Source organism: Chroicocephalus ridibundus, chromosome 20, assembly GCF_963924245.1.
Source record: "Chroicocephalus ridibundus chromosome 20, bChrRid1.1, whole genome shotgun sequence".
NCBI classification, from domain to species: Eukaryota; Metazoa; Chordata; class Aves; order Charadriiformes; family Laridae; genus Chroicocephalus; species Chroicocephalus ridibundus.
In genome coordinates this window covers 863,399-878,418 of record NC_086303.1, presented here as the reverse complement: position 1 = coordinate 878,418, position 15,020 = coordinate 863,399, and the positions used below count along the sequence as shown (strand labels likewise).

Here is a 15,020-nt window from a genome sequence, read left to right as displayed (position 1 = left end):
GACAGCATCTAATGCTTCCAGCCCGAGGGGTTCGTTACAGAGATGAGTTTCAACATCGCAGGTCCCAGCCCGAATAGCAGGTTCCTTTGCCTTGCTCTCCAAGCACATCCCTCCCTGCAGCACCCCCATCTCCCCACACACCAGACTACGAAAGGGAAGGGCTGCTCTCCACGGGGTGGGTTTTATGGAGCCCAAACTGTGCCCACACATGAAGGAGCCCCCACCGTGATCCCTGCAAAAGGCTGATAGTGTCCTGCCAAGGATGGGGCTGCGCAGCTGTGTCACCACAAACCAGCTGTCCCCCCAGGCTAGAAAAAATGCCGGGGTAAACTCCTTTTTGTGTCGATCGGGACTGGCACTGGACCAAGATGTACCCTACGCCGACATGCGGGAAGCCTGAGACGACGATGCTGCGCATGGGCAACGGACGCGTGATTTTGAGAAGTGTCTCATCAGAGAGTTATTCTCAGCCCACGGCTATGCTCAAAGCTCGCAGGGCTATAAATAGCCACCAACAGAGCTGTACCTGAGTTGCAGCTTTGAACGTGCTTCACGGCTGCTCGCCGCATCGGGAGGGCCAGGCTGCTCAGCACGGGGGCTGGGCAGTGCCGGCACTGGGGACATTTCAGTCCCACTGAAAAAGGACAGAGGTGTAAGCTTCACAAAACTCAGCTTTAGCCAGTCTGGGCTCCCAGCAGAGCCAGTAAGGACTGGGTTCTGCCAAGAACGTGTGCTTCATAAGGGCACTATTGAAGAAGCTTGTCCGGTTGCAGGGTCTCATTGCCAGCTTTGTCACACCTTGTGACAAAACGTGCCAGAGGGGGGACACGGAGCAACCCCAGATCCCAATTACAAGGCTGGCACTAGAAATAAAAGCGGTTCAGATTTTCCCTGGTGCTAAAGACGTGGTGCCACCCCTCTGCCACGCTGCGCTGCAGTTATGACATTTCCCCCTCCAGCTCACACACCACAGGCTTCAGCGCCCACAGCACGGCTCTTCCCATTTTCCTGGCTCACATGAGAATGACCACAACCTCCGGCAGCTTCACCGACCTGCAGAGGACCTCAGCCATGAGCCACCTTTCCAGCTCACCGAGCAGGAGAGGCTCCCATCCCACAGCCGAACCCAGCCAACCGGCTGGTGAGCCAACGGAGCTGGCATGGAGCCCAGCCCTCCCGCCGCGTCACCTGCGGCTGGGAGTCAGGCTCGCAACCTGTCGATGGAACCGCAGCTTCATGAGCATGACAGAAAACCCCCAATTCCAGTTCCCGAGTGAAAGTCACCTCCCGGGTCCCCTTTAGAAGGTCCCTCCTGGCCAGCTCAGCATCCCTCCTTACCCACACTGACACTGGGTGAGATCCAGCCTGTAGGAAACGCGAGGACAGAGCAGCCCTGCCTTTACACCTTCAGAAACTAATTCCTGGATTTGCCATAAATTCCTTCCAAAATTTGAGGGAGATACTTCAGGCCAGACCCTTGCAGGTACGTTGGCTGGGGCTGCAAAGCGCTCACCTCTTGATGAGCAGGAGGGCTCTAGGACAGAGATAATAAGGCTGACACAAAACCCAAGAGGGACACGGAGTGAGTAAGCATCACCAATGCCTACACCAGGAAGTTGTGGAAAACCCTGTTCTCCCTATAGCACTGACGCGCCCACATGTTCACAAAGGTGGAGGCGCACGTCCCTGCTGCAGGACGTGCCTGCATTTCTCCGGGCAGCACAGGGGGACATGCCTGCCCATGGTCAGCCCGGGCAGCACCTCCAGGGAGCTCAGATGCCACACTGGGCCCTGTGCCGGGGCCACGAGGCTCTCAAGCCACCTCCCCGCTGCAATGCTGCTCCCAGGGGCGAGGAAAACGTCCTGCCCAGCCACGCTGTGCTTGTACTAAGCTCCCCGACACGGATTCCAGCAGCTCCTTCCAGCGGGAAATGAATCTCAGCCCTTCTTCTGAATTAATAAAAAATACATTACTGCCTCAATTGGACAAGAGCAATAACAGCGTAAGGAAAGAAAGAAACGCTCGAGCGAAACAAAACGTGGAAGAAATGGATTAGAGGAAAGACAAGCAGATCAGCGGGTGCGCTGGGCACTGCTCTTCAGTGTCACACCCGCCTTGACACAGGCACATCTCCATTTGCACAGCTTCTAATCTCAGCCCTGCAATGCAGCATCCCCTGCCTTCCCAGCTCCCCTCCGCGCTCGGCTCCCCGGCTCCGAGCTGCAATGCAGCAGCGTGGGAAAACCCTGCTCCCCCTTCGCCCCGCGCCCCTCCGTGAGGCTGTGCCAAGCCTCCCCAGCCGGGCTTCCCACCTCGCACGTCCTCTGCCTTCCCGAGCTCACCACTTCCCAGCCAGAGAACCGGCAACCCCTCCCCTGGCTCCCCCGGGAGAGCTGCTTCATGCGCCCGGAGGAGGACATGACTTTGCAGGGTAGGAGATATGGCAGAAGCACACTGTATCTGATCTCCCACACTCTGTCCCCACAGCTCCTTACGAGACACCCTCAAAACACGAAGCCTGGAGAGGGCAAGGACTAAGCTACCCCCAAAGGATGGAGCCATCCCCGCTCCACCCAGCGAGTGGATCCAGACTGAGCAGCTTCACTGCCGGGCTCTAACCGCAGCTGCCACCAGCACCAGAAACATTCACACACGCACGGCCCCAGGACACTGCTGCCACCGCGCACGCAGGGCACCAAATGCCACATGCACGGTGGCACAGAGGATGCTCTGGACCAAACAAGTGACCAATTCGAGGATGTGTCAGCAGGTCCGCCCAACGCTGCAGAGCCAGGCGAGCGTCGCGGGCTGATCCTGAGACTGCAGCCCTACAGAAAAGCAGCCCTACTGAAAACCAGGCAGGGCTGCAGCTCAGTCAGGCAAGCCAGGACGCACACGCTGGCCACAGCAGACGGGCTGGCACTAGAGATTGGCGTCACTCATAGGTTACACACCTCAGAGGGTGCATGCTCTGGCTCCGCACTGAGCTGGAACGAATGCTCCCCCGCGCAGAGGGTACAAGCATCAGCCAAGTGCTGTCCTCGGATGCTCAAGTGAGAGCGGGCAGGGAGGACTGCGGGCAGGGAGGACCAGAGAAATTGCTGTCTGACACCACAAGAAGCTGCATAGGAAGCCAACGAGTGAGTAACCCAAACGGACATAACAGGGCGATGGCAGAGGGGACACGTGCCACAACATGAGAAGCCAAAGACACAAAGCTGGGGACAGGAGGCACCAGGAGGGGACTCTCCAGAAGGACCCAGAGGTGCCACCAGTTCCCTGAGTGCCACCCAAGCTGGAAGGACATTGCTCAGGAGGCACCTGGACCAGGTAGGACCCATGGGTGTGCTTCTGCAAGAGGAAACCATCCCAGGAGCCCTCAGCAAGTTGCTCTCAGGGGATGGCAAGGTCTTGAAGGGACACCAGGCCCCACTGTGGCCACATCCCACCAGCAGATCCCAAACAGCGTATCCAGAATTGCATACAATTTTGCATTCATTTACATATCTTCTCAGTGGACAAATGTTGGATTTGGGGGCAAGATACAGGCAGTCACTGGGAAAGCCCCATTGGAACAGCAATTTTCAGGCTCTTTGAGGGAGGAATTTGTTTCAGCAGTGCATCCTCAAATATTTTTGTCTTCAAATGTTTGCTTTGCTACTTTTCCAGGGGAAATTTTGAAAGACAAATCTGGATTATTTTTTTTTAGCACTTTTTCTGCACTGCCATTACCACTGGGAACGTGGCACATCCCAAACAGCTTCAGCACAAAGCTCTGGGACCCTCAGGTCACATTTCCAGACCTTCTCCCCAGTCACTGCAGCCCTCTCAGCCAGAGAGAGGAGACATCTACTCCTCACTGTCAGCCCCCGGGAGCTGACTGGAAGCAGCAACATGACCACGTAACTCTCTCCTTTGTCCTCACCCCTACACCAAACGCAGGAGTCCAGCTCTGTGGCCAGAAGGAAATAAATCCCCACCCCAATGACCTCGTCACACGGGTGCCGTCACAACAGGGGCTTTAAGAGAGGAATAACGTTAGCGTGACAGCGATATCAGGACAGCCGCACCGCTTTATGAGGCAATAACCCGCTCCCATCACTGTGAAGAGCTACTTGGTCTCTGACCTCCTTACAGTCTCCTGCCGGAGAGCCTGGCTATTGCTGCACAGTGCTGTAAAGGGACCGTTAGTGCTTAATTAAACAGCCAGGAACGCCGTGGGGCAGAGGTGCTCCTTTTAATCCCATACCATGTGCCTGGCCAGCAAGGACAATTACCAGGCGGGGATCTCCTTGGGAAGGGATACCTTGGTGACACTATCTCCACCACAGGCAGGAACATGCTCGTACGGGATGTGTCAGACACCAGCCAAGCGTCTTCCGTGCGCTGTGGTTTCTTTCTTAAACCGACCACAGTCAGATGCGACGTGAAGCTCCTGCTCTTCAAGGAGCCCATCTGCCCGTACCAGTCCCTTGGCTCTCCTCCCCACCACTGACGGGCTGCTGTCGCCCCCCACCCAGCCAGACGCCAGCCCCGGCACAGCTGGGGTCTGCCCTGCCTGTGGATTGGCACTCTGGAGGTACTGGGTCTCCGTGGGCACATGCTGCCCAGCAAGGACATCCCCGCTGGGCCACTCTGGGAAAGGTGGCATTGCCCACCCACTGCCAGCTGAGGGCTGCAAGACTGAGACGGGTTATAGCTGCACCTGCAGAGTTTGGCAGGGCTGCAAAGACTCCTGCAGCGAGCATTTCGGGGAACACCGTGTCCCCTGGGACCACACATGTGTTCATCTGGGCTCTGGTGCATGCAACACCCGCCACTTACTCGCTTATGCCCATTAGCAGCCACTTAAGAGGCACCATGTACAGCAAGAGATGGCCAAGGAAACGGCTGCAGAAAGTAACTGCAGGATCCTGGAGGTGCTCTGGGGATCTCTAGGTAAGCGCAGCAACCACGCTGGGCACCGCACCCCAGCACTAACGAACCCGCACGCAGCGGGTATGTGCCTCTGCACCTGCACACTCTTGTCCACTGCACAAGGAGATGGGCAGGACGAGCTTTGTACAGTGAGCTCTTCCATGACACTGGCCACGCGCCCTCCATACCCTTCATCCACCGGCCAGGCGCTGGTGTAATTAGCAACCCCAGCTGCCAGCCAGCTTTGATGAGAAGCCTCAGTCTTTGGTTGATGTGAAATGTATAATTTGGATGATGGAAATAGCCTCTACAAAGCACATGTGGTTGCTGTGTCCCAGTGACCTCTCCCATCTTGCGCAGGCTGCTCTGCTTTAAACGTGGTTACATCTCCAGCAGCTCTACAAAGGCTTCGGTGCCACAAACAGATGACACAGCGGCAGCAACCAAATGAGAGGTACCATTTGGCCACTACTAAATAAACTGTATTTTTGGCCAGCAGAGGCTTGGGAGTGCTTCTGGCAGGAGGAGCATAAGGTGGAGATGAGAACTCAGGTGTGGAGACCAAAGACACACAAGGTTTTCACAAGCCATCGTGTCTGGCAGAGCACAGGCAGCACAGGCTTCTCACATAGGTCAACAGTTCAAGGACAACAAGATCTGCAGAGCCTGAAAATCCCTGCAACTCCCGTCTCTCTCTTCCCAGCACAAACCAAGCTTGCGGGTCTTCTCATGCCACTCTGGATAGACTGTCCTCCAGCAAACATGGCAAAACAGCTCAGGCTGATGTTTCTCTTGCCAAAGGGATCCATGAAAACAGCAGAGAAACCTTCCCTCCCTCCCAAGCACCTCCTGTAGCACCGAGACAAAACCCCTCTCCTGGCCCTACTCACCAGCCCTACCAGGGTGTGAGGCCCACCCTCCTGAGCAAGCGGGATCCTGTCCCTTCTGGGTCCATCCCCACCGCAGGAACAACCTCTCCCTTGAGGAGACAGGTTGTGGAAGATGCTGTCACCCCTGGAGAAGGTTTCATCTGCCTGGATCGCACCAGGTGACAACCAAAGGGGTCTGGACTAGAAGCTCAGCATGTGTCCAGGTTCATGCACCCTCAGCCACAGTTCTGCCACTGGCACATTTGAAGTGACGGAGCAGCCACCACCACTGTCACACTGCGCCCTCCTCTGCACATCCCCAAGCTCCTGTCGGCATCCCCACCATGTGGGCTGTCAAGGAGACGCCAGGTCATGGTTGGCTTGGTTAAGCAGGTGTGACTCAACAGCACAACTCCCACGAATGTGAGAAGTACAGCCCCATGGAAGGAAAGCGACGTTTCAGCAGGGTTAAGCTTCTTCCCTGTCCACTCTTGGCATTGTCCCCACCTGACATTGGACAACCAGCCCTCAATCTCCACCGCCCGGCAGTCCGTATGTCTTGGAAAATTATCTATTTCAGCAAATACACAGAGCAGAGGGGTTCAGAGGACAGATTCAGCAAAGTTTGTCCCTCACAGGCCAGCTGATGAAGCCTTCAGATGGTAAGTGCAGTCCAAAGGGATGCTCAACAGCTCTCAAGGTCAAGGTCAGTCCTACGGCCCTGAAGCAGACGTGATGCAGGCAGGGGCTAGGCAACCACCTCCGAAACCAAAGCAGGTGTTGGGGGCATTTCCACAACCCATGGTCTTCCTCAGCGTGTGCACAAGTCCCTGTCCTCCAGGCAGGATCTCTGGTACTCCAGCAACTGCCACACAACCGCATGGGTCAGTCCTGCACCCTCAGGGAAGCTGCAAGAATTCCTCTTGAGGGTGCTGAGGAAACCCCTATCTAAGAACAGAGCGTCACAGGGGACACTGAGATCCCCCCAGGTATGCCAACACAGGTGGAGATCTGTTAGTCCCACAAGTGACAAATCCTCCCACAATCCTGCCCTGCTCCCACAGCATCTGGTGTTACCCTGGCGCTAGGGCTGAGGATGGACGTCCATGAGCCCAGCTGCGGGACCGCCAAGGCAGCCTGAGCCCCCATGGCGAGGCCAAGCTGACCTGCCCAGCCTACTCATCTTCACGGTTTGCGTGCCCAGGCCTGGAGCTCACCCCGTGGCTTTCCACGAGCTGCTTGTGCAGCCCCAGCGAGCCCCGGGATGCTCCGGCACCTGGGGCAGACCCCTGCCTGGGAGAGGATCGGGCAGTGTGCCCCCCATGGCCACTGCTCCCGTGGCTGTGAATGGCCAGGGGGCTGAGGATGACGGTTGGGAGGCTCCATGCCTGCGTGCCAGCACGCACCAGTGCACGTTGTGCCAGAGCCCTGCACCAGAGCAGGGGCTGTGATAGCCCGAAGGCTCCTGGAGCAGCAGGGTGTGCAGTGGGGAGCTGGACCCAGCGAGCACGGCTTTACAGGTGCCTGACTCCGGCACGTCCTCCAGCTCACTCCACCTCTCCCCCAGCCAGGACGAATCTCTCCCCTTTCTCCTCATGGCAGAGCTCTGCTCACCATGCAGCTAGGAGAAGGCATCTCAAGCCAGCTCTCCAAGCACCGGAGAAGCTCCTGGCCCTCCAAAAGGGGGTCCCAGGCAGGGAACTTGAAGTGCTGGACACACCAGAGCTCCCAGCCCTGCCTATTCTGCTGCTCCCCCCCGCCACCAATCACCAGGGCTTTAAACCCAGCTAGCCTGGGCACCGGGAGCATCGTGAGAGCTGTGCAGAAATCATTTGCCACCTTCTCACACCAATTTGCCAAACCAAACAGAACTCTTTGGAGCCACAAGCCCCACACAGTCTTTACCCAGCCGAGCCCACGGTTGGGACGCAGGGGAAAGCGGTCTCCAGCACGGAGCAGAGGGCTCCCCAGGCTGACACCGTTTCCTAGAGATCAGCACGCGGCCACGAGGGAAACGCAAGGGCTGGGCAAGCCTGTACCGAGACCTGGCGCCTCAGCCCATGTGGGGGGCAGCGGGTCCCCCGATCAGAGGCATGGCCAGCACTGGGGCTCTGATGAACACCCACCATACAGGCTCAGGCATCAAACACACTGGGACAGCAAGATGCAGTCGGCCACAGGCTGAAACAAGCTCACGCAAACCCTGTGGCAGCATCCTTGGAGGACCCTCCTTGACCAGAGCCCAAGAGCTTGGAGGAGCCCTGGATTTGAAGCCTCCTGCCCAAAACGCAGGCAGCAGCACGGACTGTACACATGGCACCTCCACCGGCAGCCTCATGGCGAGAGCGGCCAAGGTCAACCCCTGGGGCAAGCCACCTCGATGGCAGGGAGCAGCTGTGGCACCTCACCGGGCAACCTCCATCACTTTGGTGGTGTGTAGAGACAAGGGGAATGAAAAGACACGTTGAGGATGAACTCAACTGCCATCTGACATTCCTCCTCCTGAGGAGGCTGGAGCCAAGGCGAGAGGAGGCTGTGTGCCGGCCCTTGGGGTGGCCGATGGCACGTTCCCCCTCAGCATCCCTTCGCCTTCTCCCCAGCGCCAGGGACGCCGAGGTGGCCTCCAGCGGGTCCCTCCCAGAGGTTGTGGGAGCCCCTGCTGCCTCAGGCAGCCGGACCCCGCCATTTCCCCATCGCCTGCCAGCGAGGCCGGCGGGGCGCGAGGGCCGCACTCACCCAGCATCTGGCTGAAGAGGAGCTGCTCCAGGTCGCCCAGCACCGTCACCACCAGCTCGGGGTCCACCTTCAGGTAGGGTTTCTCCTCAGCGCCCGCCGCCACCGCCGGCCCCTTCCCGCCCAGCAGCTCGTCGTCGCACTTGCCGCCCCCGCCCGCCTCGGGGGCCTTGCTGAGGGGCTTCACCTCGGCGTAGGGCCCGCGGGGGATGCGGCTGGGCTTGCCGGCGGGCGGTGGCTTGGCGGGGCCGGCGGGGCGCGGCGGCAGCAGCGAGTGCTCGGAGCGGGACAGGCTCCGCGACATGGCGGGCGCCTCCCGCCCGCGGGGGCCGCCGCCGCCCCGGCCGCCCCCCCCCGCCGCCGCCCCCGGTGCCGCCGCCTTGGCCATGTCGTCGCTCCAGCGGGGCTCGTAGAGCTGCCGCTTCTTCTCGGCGTCGGTGAGGAAGGCCAGGTTGGTGAGCGACTTCTGCTTGCGCAGGTTGGAGCCGGCCGGCAGCCGCCCCTCTGCGCTGCTCGCCTTGAAGACGCGCAGCTCCGCGCTCCGCGGCCCCGCCGCCGCCGCCGCCGACTTCGCCCGCTTCGGCATCACCGCGCCGCCGTCGGGGCCCCGCCGGTAGCCGCGCTCCTCCTCGCCCAGCTCCACGTCGGGAAGGCTCTTGAGGTTGCTCCCCAGCATCCCCGCGCTGCAACCATTTAACCCGCCGGGCGCTGCTGCTGCTGCTGCTGCTGCTGCGGCACCGAAGACACACCGGGCGAGACAAGAGAGAGAAGCGCCGTCAGCGCCCGCCCCACCGGGGCGGAGCGGGACGGGGTGGTGGGGAGGGAATTGAGCGGCGCGGCCCCACCTCGCTGCTCCGCCGCCGGCGGGACACTGCGAACCAGCGGAATGTCAGGGGCAAACAAAAAGGGCCCGCCCTCCTCCGCGCCCGGCTTGGCGCGGGCAAGGGGCGGGGCGCGCGCCCGCGGCCGGGAGGGAGGGGAGGGGGCGCGCGCGGCGGGGCGGGGCGAAGCCCCCGCCTCGCCCCGCCCCGCCGCACGAGCCCACTCCCCTCCCTCCCCTCCGCGGGCGCGCGCCGCGCCCCGCCCCCCCCCCCCCGGGTGCGGGACCCCGAGGCGATGCGGGACCCCCGGGGGTGCCGGGGGGGGGAGCTTCACCCCGCATGGCCCCCCCCCGCGGTCAGAGCCTGCCCCCCGCCCCGTCCCGCAGGCCCCCCTTGCAGGCAGGGCCGTGGAGGTGGGCGAAGCCGGGGGGGGGGGGGCACGGCCCCCCCCCGCCCCCGTCCCGCCTGCCGCCGTCCCGCACCCAGCCCTAGGACGGCCAAAACTGCCCCGTTTCACCCCAAACGGTGCGGGAAGGGGCCGGGTGAGCCCCCCGAGGGACACTGTGGCCCCCCCCCCCAAACCCAGCGGGGCCTCTCCAGTGATCCGGGGAAATTAAGGTTGGGGGGGCGGGGGGGGAAGAAGGGGGGGAGCGGGATCTGGTTATCATCATTTTTCATTAATTACCCGTCCCTCGGGAGGGGTGAATTAAGTCTATTTGGTGACCTCACGCGGGCTGCCATGGCAACCGCCGGAAAATATTGCATTAGAGCCCATCACTATGCTGCCGAGATAAGGAGCCGGGAGGGCTGGGGATGGCATGAGCCCCCCCCCATAGCCCGGCCCCCCGCACAGTGGCACGGGCACCCCGGGTGATGCTGCGGAGCCCCGACATCACCCGGCCTGGATGGGCCACCAAAGAGTGCCCCCCTCCCCCCACAAAAAAAAGGGTGTTTTGCACCAAAAGGTGCTGCTGGGGCGGGATGGGTGCCCGAGCCGCCCTGCTGCACCCCAAACCTGCTCGGAGGTTCGGGGGGGGCTGTTACAACCCCTCTCTGAGCTACGTGCTGTGGGTGCAGGGCCTGCCGCGGGGGACAAATTTAGGGGTGTCATGTCATTTTGGGGATGGCGGGGTGACCCGGGGCCTCCCAGTGTCCCCTGTCCCCTCCGGCCAGGCCCAACAGAGCCCCAGAAGGTGCCAGGGAACGAGGGAAAGGATCCGTCCCTTTCCCCAGCACCGAACCTGCCCCTCCTCATCCCGAAACCTGCCCTCGGCAGCGGCGCTGGGCGCAGGCCAGGCTCGCTCCCCTCCTGCCTCCTCCCGCAAAATCCTCCCACTCGCTGCCGCCTTCAGTGCTTCCCAAATCGGGGCTCAGCCCTGAACCCCGTTACCCTCCGGCTGCGCAGTGGTGGTGCCGGGATCCCTCGGCAAAGCCGGGCTGTGCCGGGAGCCATGACGGCTCTGACCGACTTCTGTCCCTTCGAATCACCCGGCGATGCTCCCGGCTCTTTTTTTTCCCCCTTCCCTGCACATCCCTGGAGCATCCCGCCATCCTCCGCTGCCGCTGCCCTGGCAACCACCGCCCCAGCAGCCCCTCCAGCAGCCGCCCCCCCCAGAATCTCCCCCCAAAGAGGGGACGGGGGTGTCCCCGACATGGCAGCGGGAGCTGGTATTGGGGCTCATTCACCCCCCCAAGAAAGGGGGTGTCCCCACGATGGGTGCAGGGAGCCAGTGGTTCCACAGCCCCCGCCTCCACACCGGCTCTCTACCAGCTCCTTGGAAATGGGTCATTCCTGAAGCTCGCCAGAAAACTGGGAAGAGGAGGGAAGGGAGCCAAGTGGGACGATGTCCTGGCGGCGTCACCGGAGGGGACAGTCGTCGTCCCCCCCCGTGGCAGAACCACTGCGGGGGACGCCGATGTGGCTCCTGCGCCCGGGTGAGGCCACGCCGACGGGAGCAGTTTTTTGGCCGCAGGGATCACTGGACGCGGCAGCGGCAGCTGCGTCACTCCATGGGGAGTTGGGCACCTCCTGCCTGGGGGTTCCCTCCCCTGCCCCGCTGACCTCCAGCCCTGGCTCCCGTTCCAGCATGGGTCTGCGGGGGTCTGAGCTCCGGCATAGCCTCTGCCCCCCGGCACGGTCCTGGCAGCCCCTGGCAGGACCCCCTCGTCCCCAGCAAACCCCCCAGACTCACTCAGGCGTCCAGCTTTGGGGTCAGGGCGCTCTGCAGGACTGGGGCACTTGTCACCCGGGTACGGGACCCTCTCCTCCTCCGCGTCCTGGAGCCTGGGGGCAGAGGAGGGGTGAGGGTGGGGGTGCATTGTGGGGTGCAGCCAGCTGAGGACCCCCAGGAGATGGAGACACGGTTCCTTGCGCTCTGCCAGGGTTTGGGGACAGTGGTCCCACGGCAGGGTGGGTCCCAGGGCACCCCACTCCCCACTGAGCCCATCCCCTGCCCCACGTCACCTCCCATGGGTGCCCCAGGAGCCCCCAGCACCTCAAACCCAGTGGGAACCCTCCTTCTGGGGCAGAGCCCCCAGATCCACCCCCCTCATTCCCCATGGCCACTCCCACCATGCCCACCTGCCTCCCCCTGTCCCTCTGTCACCATGTCCCCCTCTCCCCATGCCCCCCCCCCAGCCCCATGCCCCCCGTTCCCAGGGACTCACCGGTACTGGAAGGGTGCCACGGTGGCGGTGACTGGGTGGCTCTGCAGGGGGCCCGAGGAGAAGGTGATGGCCCCCGACCCGAACACAGGGCCCCTGCTCTGCAAGCCACCATGGGGCTCATCCCCCGTCCCTGCTGTGGCCACCCCACTGCCCTTCCCAGTGGACCCCCCTGGCCGCCCCCCACCCCTGCCCTGTGCTAGGGGAGCTTTGGGCAGCTCGGTGGGCTCCCCCACCCTGCCTGCCCCTCTCTTCCCGCTGCCGACTGCTTCTGGCCACCTCCCAGGGGACACCAGGGGTTTTGCCGGGGCTTTCTGCCCACCACGGGGGGACACGCCAGGGCTGCCCTCCCTGCTTATGGCTGGCTCACGGCCGGCAGCTCTGCCAGCGCCTTTGGGCTTGAGGGTCTTGGGGCCAGAGATCGGTGCCTTCCCCGGTCGGGGGGATGGAGCTTCATGGGGGACGGGGGGCCCTGGTGTGCTCAGGGTGGCCGCAGCGTGTGGCTTGCCATGGGCCATGGCACGGGGCACCGGGATGGCGGAGGTGTAGTGGCTGCGGCTGGCGGGGTTGATGTTGGCCATCCCGTTCATCCTGGTGAGGCGGCTGCCGGCGAGGCTGTGGGGGGAGAGGAGGGGTGAGTGGGGCCCGGCACAGCAAGGGGGTGGGCGTGGGGAGGCACCCACCTCCCTTCAGCCATGCTGGACCCTGGTCTTGGCCCCCACCGACCATGGGTGCTCGATGTCCCCATCTTGGAAGGAGGCCATGGCATCCCACACCCCAGGGTGAGGACATACATGATGTCCCCCACAGGGATTCCTGGGGCCAGGGCACATGTGACATCGTCCCCCAGGGACCCTGTGCAGCACCATCCCCGTGTCCCCAGGTCCCTACAGCAGGTCCTGCAGCAAGGCCGCATGGGCACAGACCAGGTAGGGCTGCACCACAGGCAGGATGGACCTGTCTTGGCCACCCAAAACCTCATCCTCACCCCCAAACCCACCTCCTGGTCATCCAAGACCAACTCCTGGTCATCTGAGACCATTTCCTGGCCACCAGAGACCATCTGATCACATAAGAACACCTTCCACTGGCACAAGGACCAGCTCTGTGACTATTCCTCAGGCCATGTTAGGTGTCTGAGCCCCATCTCTGCCCTCCCCACCCCCAGTGTCCCCCCATGTGGTGCCAACTGCCCCATCTCTCCATGCTCTCGCTCTCATCTTGCTCCACAGTGACTCCTCCTGGCACCATCACCCAGACGGTGCCCCACATCCCCTTGCCTTGGTGTTTCGCTCCATGCGGATGAGGACGGGGACTCGGTCCACCACCCTGTCCAACCCAAGGCAGGCAGACAGGGCCAGTTTTGCCACCACTGGTGACAGGGACATCTGCACAGCCGCAGTGACTGGAGAAGTTCATCCCTCCTGCAGGCTTTGCCTGGGCAGGCAGAGCAGAGCTCAGCAAGAAAATCAGCTGTGGAGCAAAGCTCCATTTCCAACCACCCTGCAGCTCTCCAGGGAAAAAAAAAACCAAAACTCAAAAAAAAAAAGGTTTTCTCCAGGGGTTGGAGTGCTGGCTAGAAAGACAGTGTCTCCACGGGCGCCTGTGCCAGCCTCTGCCCCCGTGCCCTGGTAGAGCTGCAGCGAACCGAAATTCAAACGGGCACTGGGTGCCACAAATCTCCCGGGACACAGAATTCGTGGTTGCTCCAGCGTGGTTTCGCTCAGCTGCCTTGAAGGAAAACCTCTAAGGAGGGGAGCAGAAGTTTTTTGGGGTCCCCAAGCATCCTGGGGGACACCACCAGCTCCGGGTCAGCCACCGGCAGTCCCCGTCACCCCCGGGGGGGTTCCTCTCCCCCGGCGCTGGCTTCGGGCCGGGTGGGTGCAGCGAGCACAAGCGGGTCTTTGTGCGGCCGCTCCAGCGAGCGTGTTCAGGGCCGCGCTGGAGCCGAGCGAAGCCGTTCCCGGCGGGCTGGGGGTGACGCTGCCGCCCAGGTACGTACGGGGCCGCACACAAGCCGCTCTGTTTGCAGCCCGGGGCCGGCAGCTTGGCCGCCTTTCAAACCATCCGGCCAAGACAGAGCTTCTCCGGAGCTGGAGAAGGTTTCTTGGCAAGCCGTGGGGTGCAGGGGGACGGCTCCCGTCACCCCGATGGGAACAGCACCCAGCCTCAGCCCTGCACCCCTTGCGTCTCCCAGCAGAGGGTGTTGCATGAGCAAGTGTCCCAAAACACCCCATTCTGCTTCTTCCCCAACCCACAGCTGCCCCAAGCCCTGCTCCCCCCAGGCTTTTGGGGGGCTGCGAAGACCGAGCCTTGCCCCACATCCCCCACAACGACACCCCCCCGGCGTGTCCATGTCCCTGCCACAGGCAGCGCTGGGGTGAATGCACCCAAATTCCCCTTCGCCGGCCCCACATGAGCTGGATCACTTGACCGACAGAGCCATGGGGCACGGGGAGAAGGGCTGATGCAGCGCACAAGATCTGAGCGTCACAGCGCCGACTCCAGCGCCAGCCGGGAGCTACAAAGGTCTTTTCAAGGCAATTTTAATTAAGGGGAAGAGGGAACTGACACACACAGCTCTGGGCTTGCTCTTGCTGAAGCCTTTGAAATGGCCGGGGAGGTTTCCTCTCTCCCCACATCCCGGCTGAGACGTCTCTGCCTCTTCTCACTGTGACCATGGCCCCGAGTCGTGGCACCGGTGGATGGAGGAAGCCCCGGGACAAGGCGCTCGGGGTGGGTCTCTGGGACCAATCCATCCCCAAGCCGCTGTGTGGGGTGACGTGGAGCTGGGCACTAGGGCTCTGCCACCCCCGCGCTGGCAAACAGGTTCAGATCCGGCCCCCGTGGGCAACCATGGCCCCCAGCGAGGGACGGCGCAGGGTGACGGAGCTGGGGTCTCGCCGGTGCTGAGCAAGGGCAGGACCTGCCCCAGGAGGCCTGTGCTGGCACCAGCCAGCACCCAAGGGTGCTGTGGGGCGGGCAGCAGGAGCCAGGTCGGGGCCGTGCAGGGCT

General features: G+C 62.4%; 1 protein-coding gene across 3 annotated transcripts in view; it reads right to left on the bottom strand.

The window, feature by feature from the left end:
- NAV1 (neuron navigator 1) overlaps positions 1-15,020 on the bottom strand; it is a 75,689-nt gene that overhangs the window by 48,075 nt on the left and 12,594 nt on the right. For 2 of the 3 annotated variants that reach the window (XM_063356414.1, XM_063356416.1), the window contains exons 2-4: positions 12,009-12,620; positions 11,534-11,625; positions 8,524-9,246 (exon numbers count right to left, since the gene is read on the bottom strand). In XM_063356414.1, the coding sequence (XP_063212484.1) occupies positions 8,524-9,246; positions 11,534-11,625; positions 12,009-12,595 (1,402 nt within the window). In that variant the 5' untranslated portion in view covers positions 12,596-12,620. The remainder of the gene's footprint in view (positions 1-8,523; positions 9,247-11,533; positions 11,626-12,008; positions 12,621-15,020) is intronic. The other variant, XM_063356415.1, reaches the window with a different exon arrangement.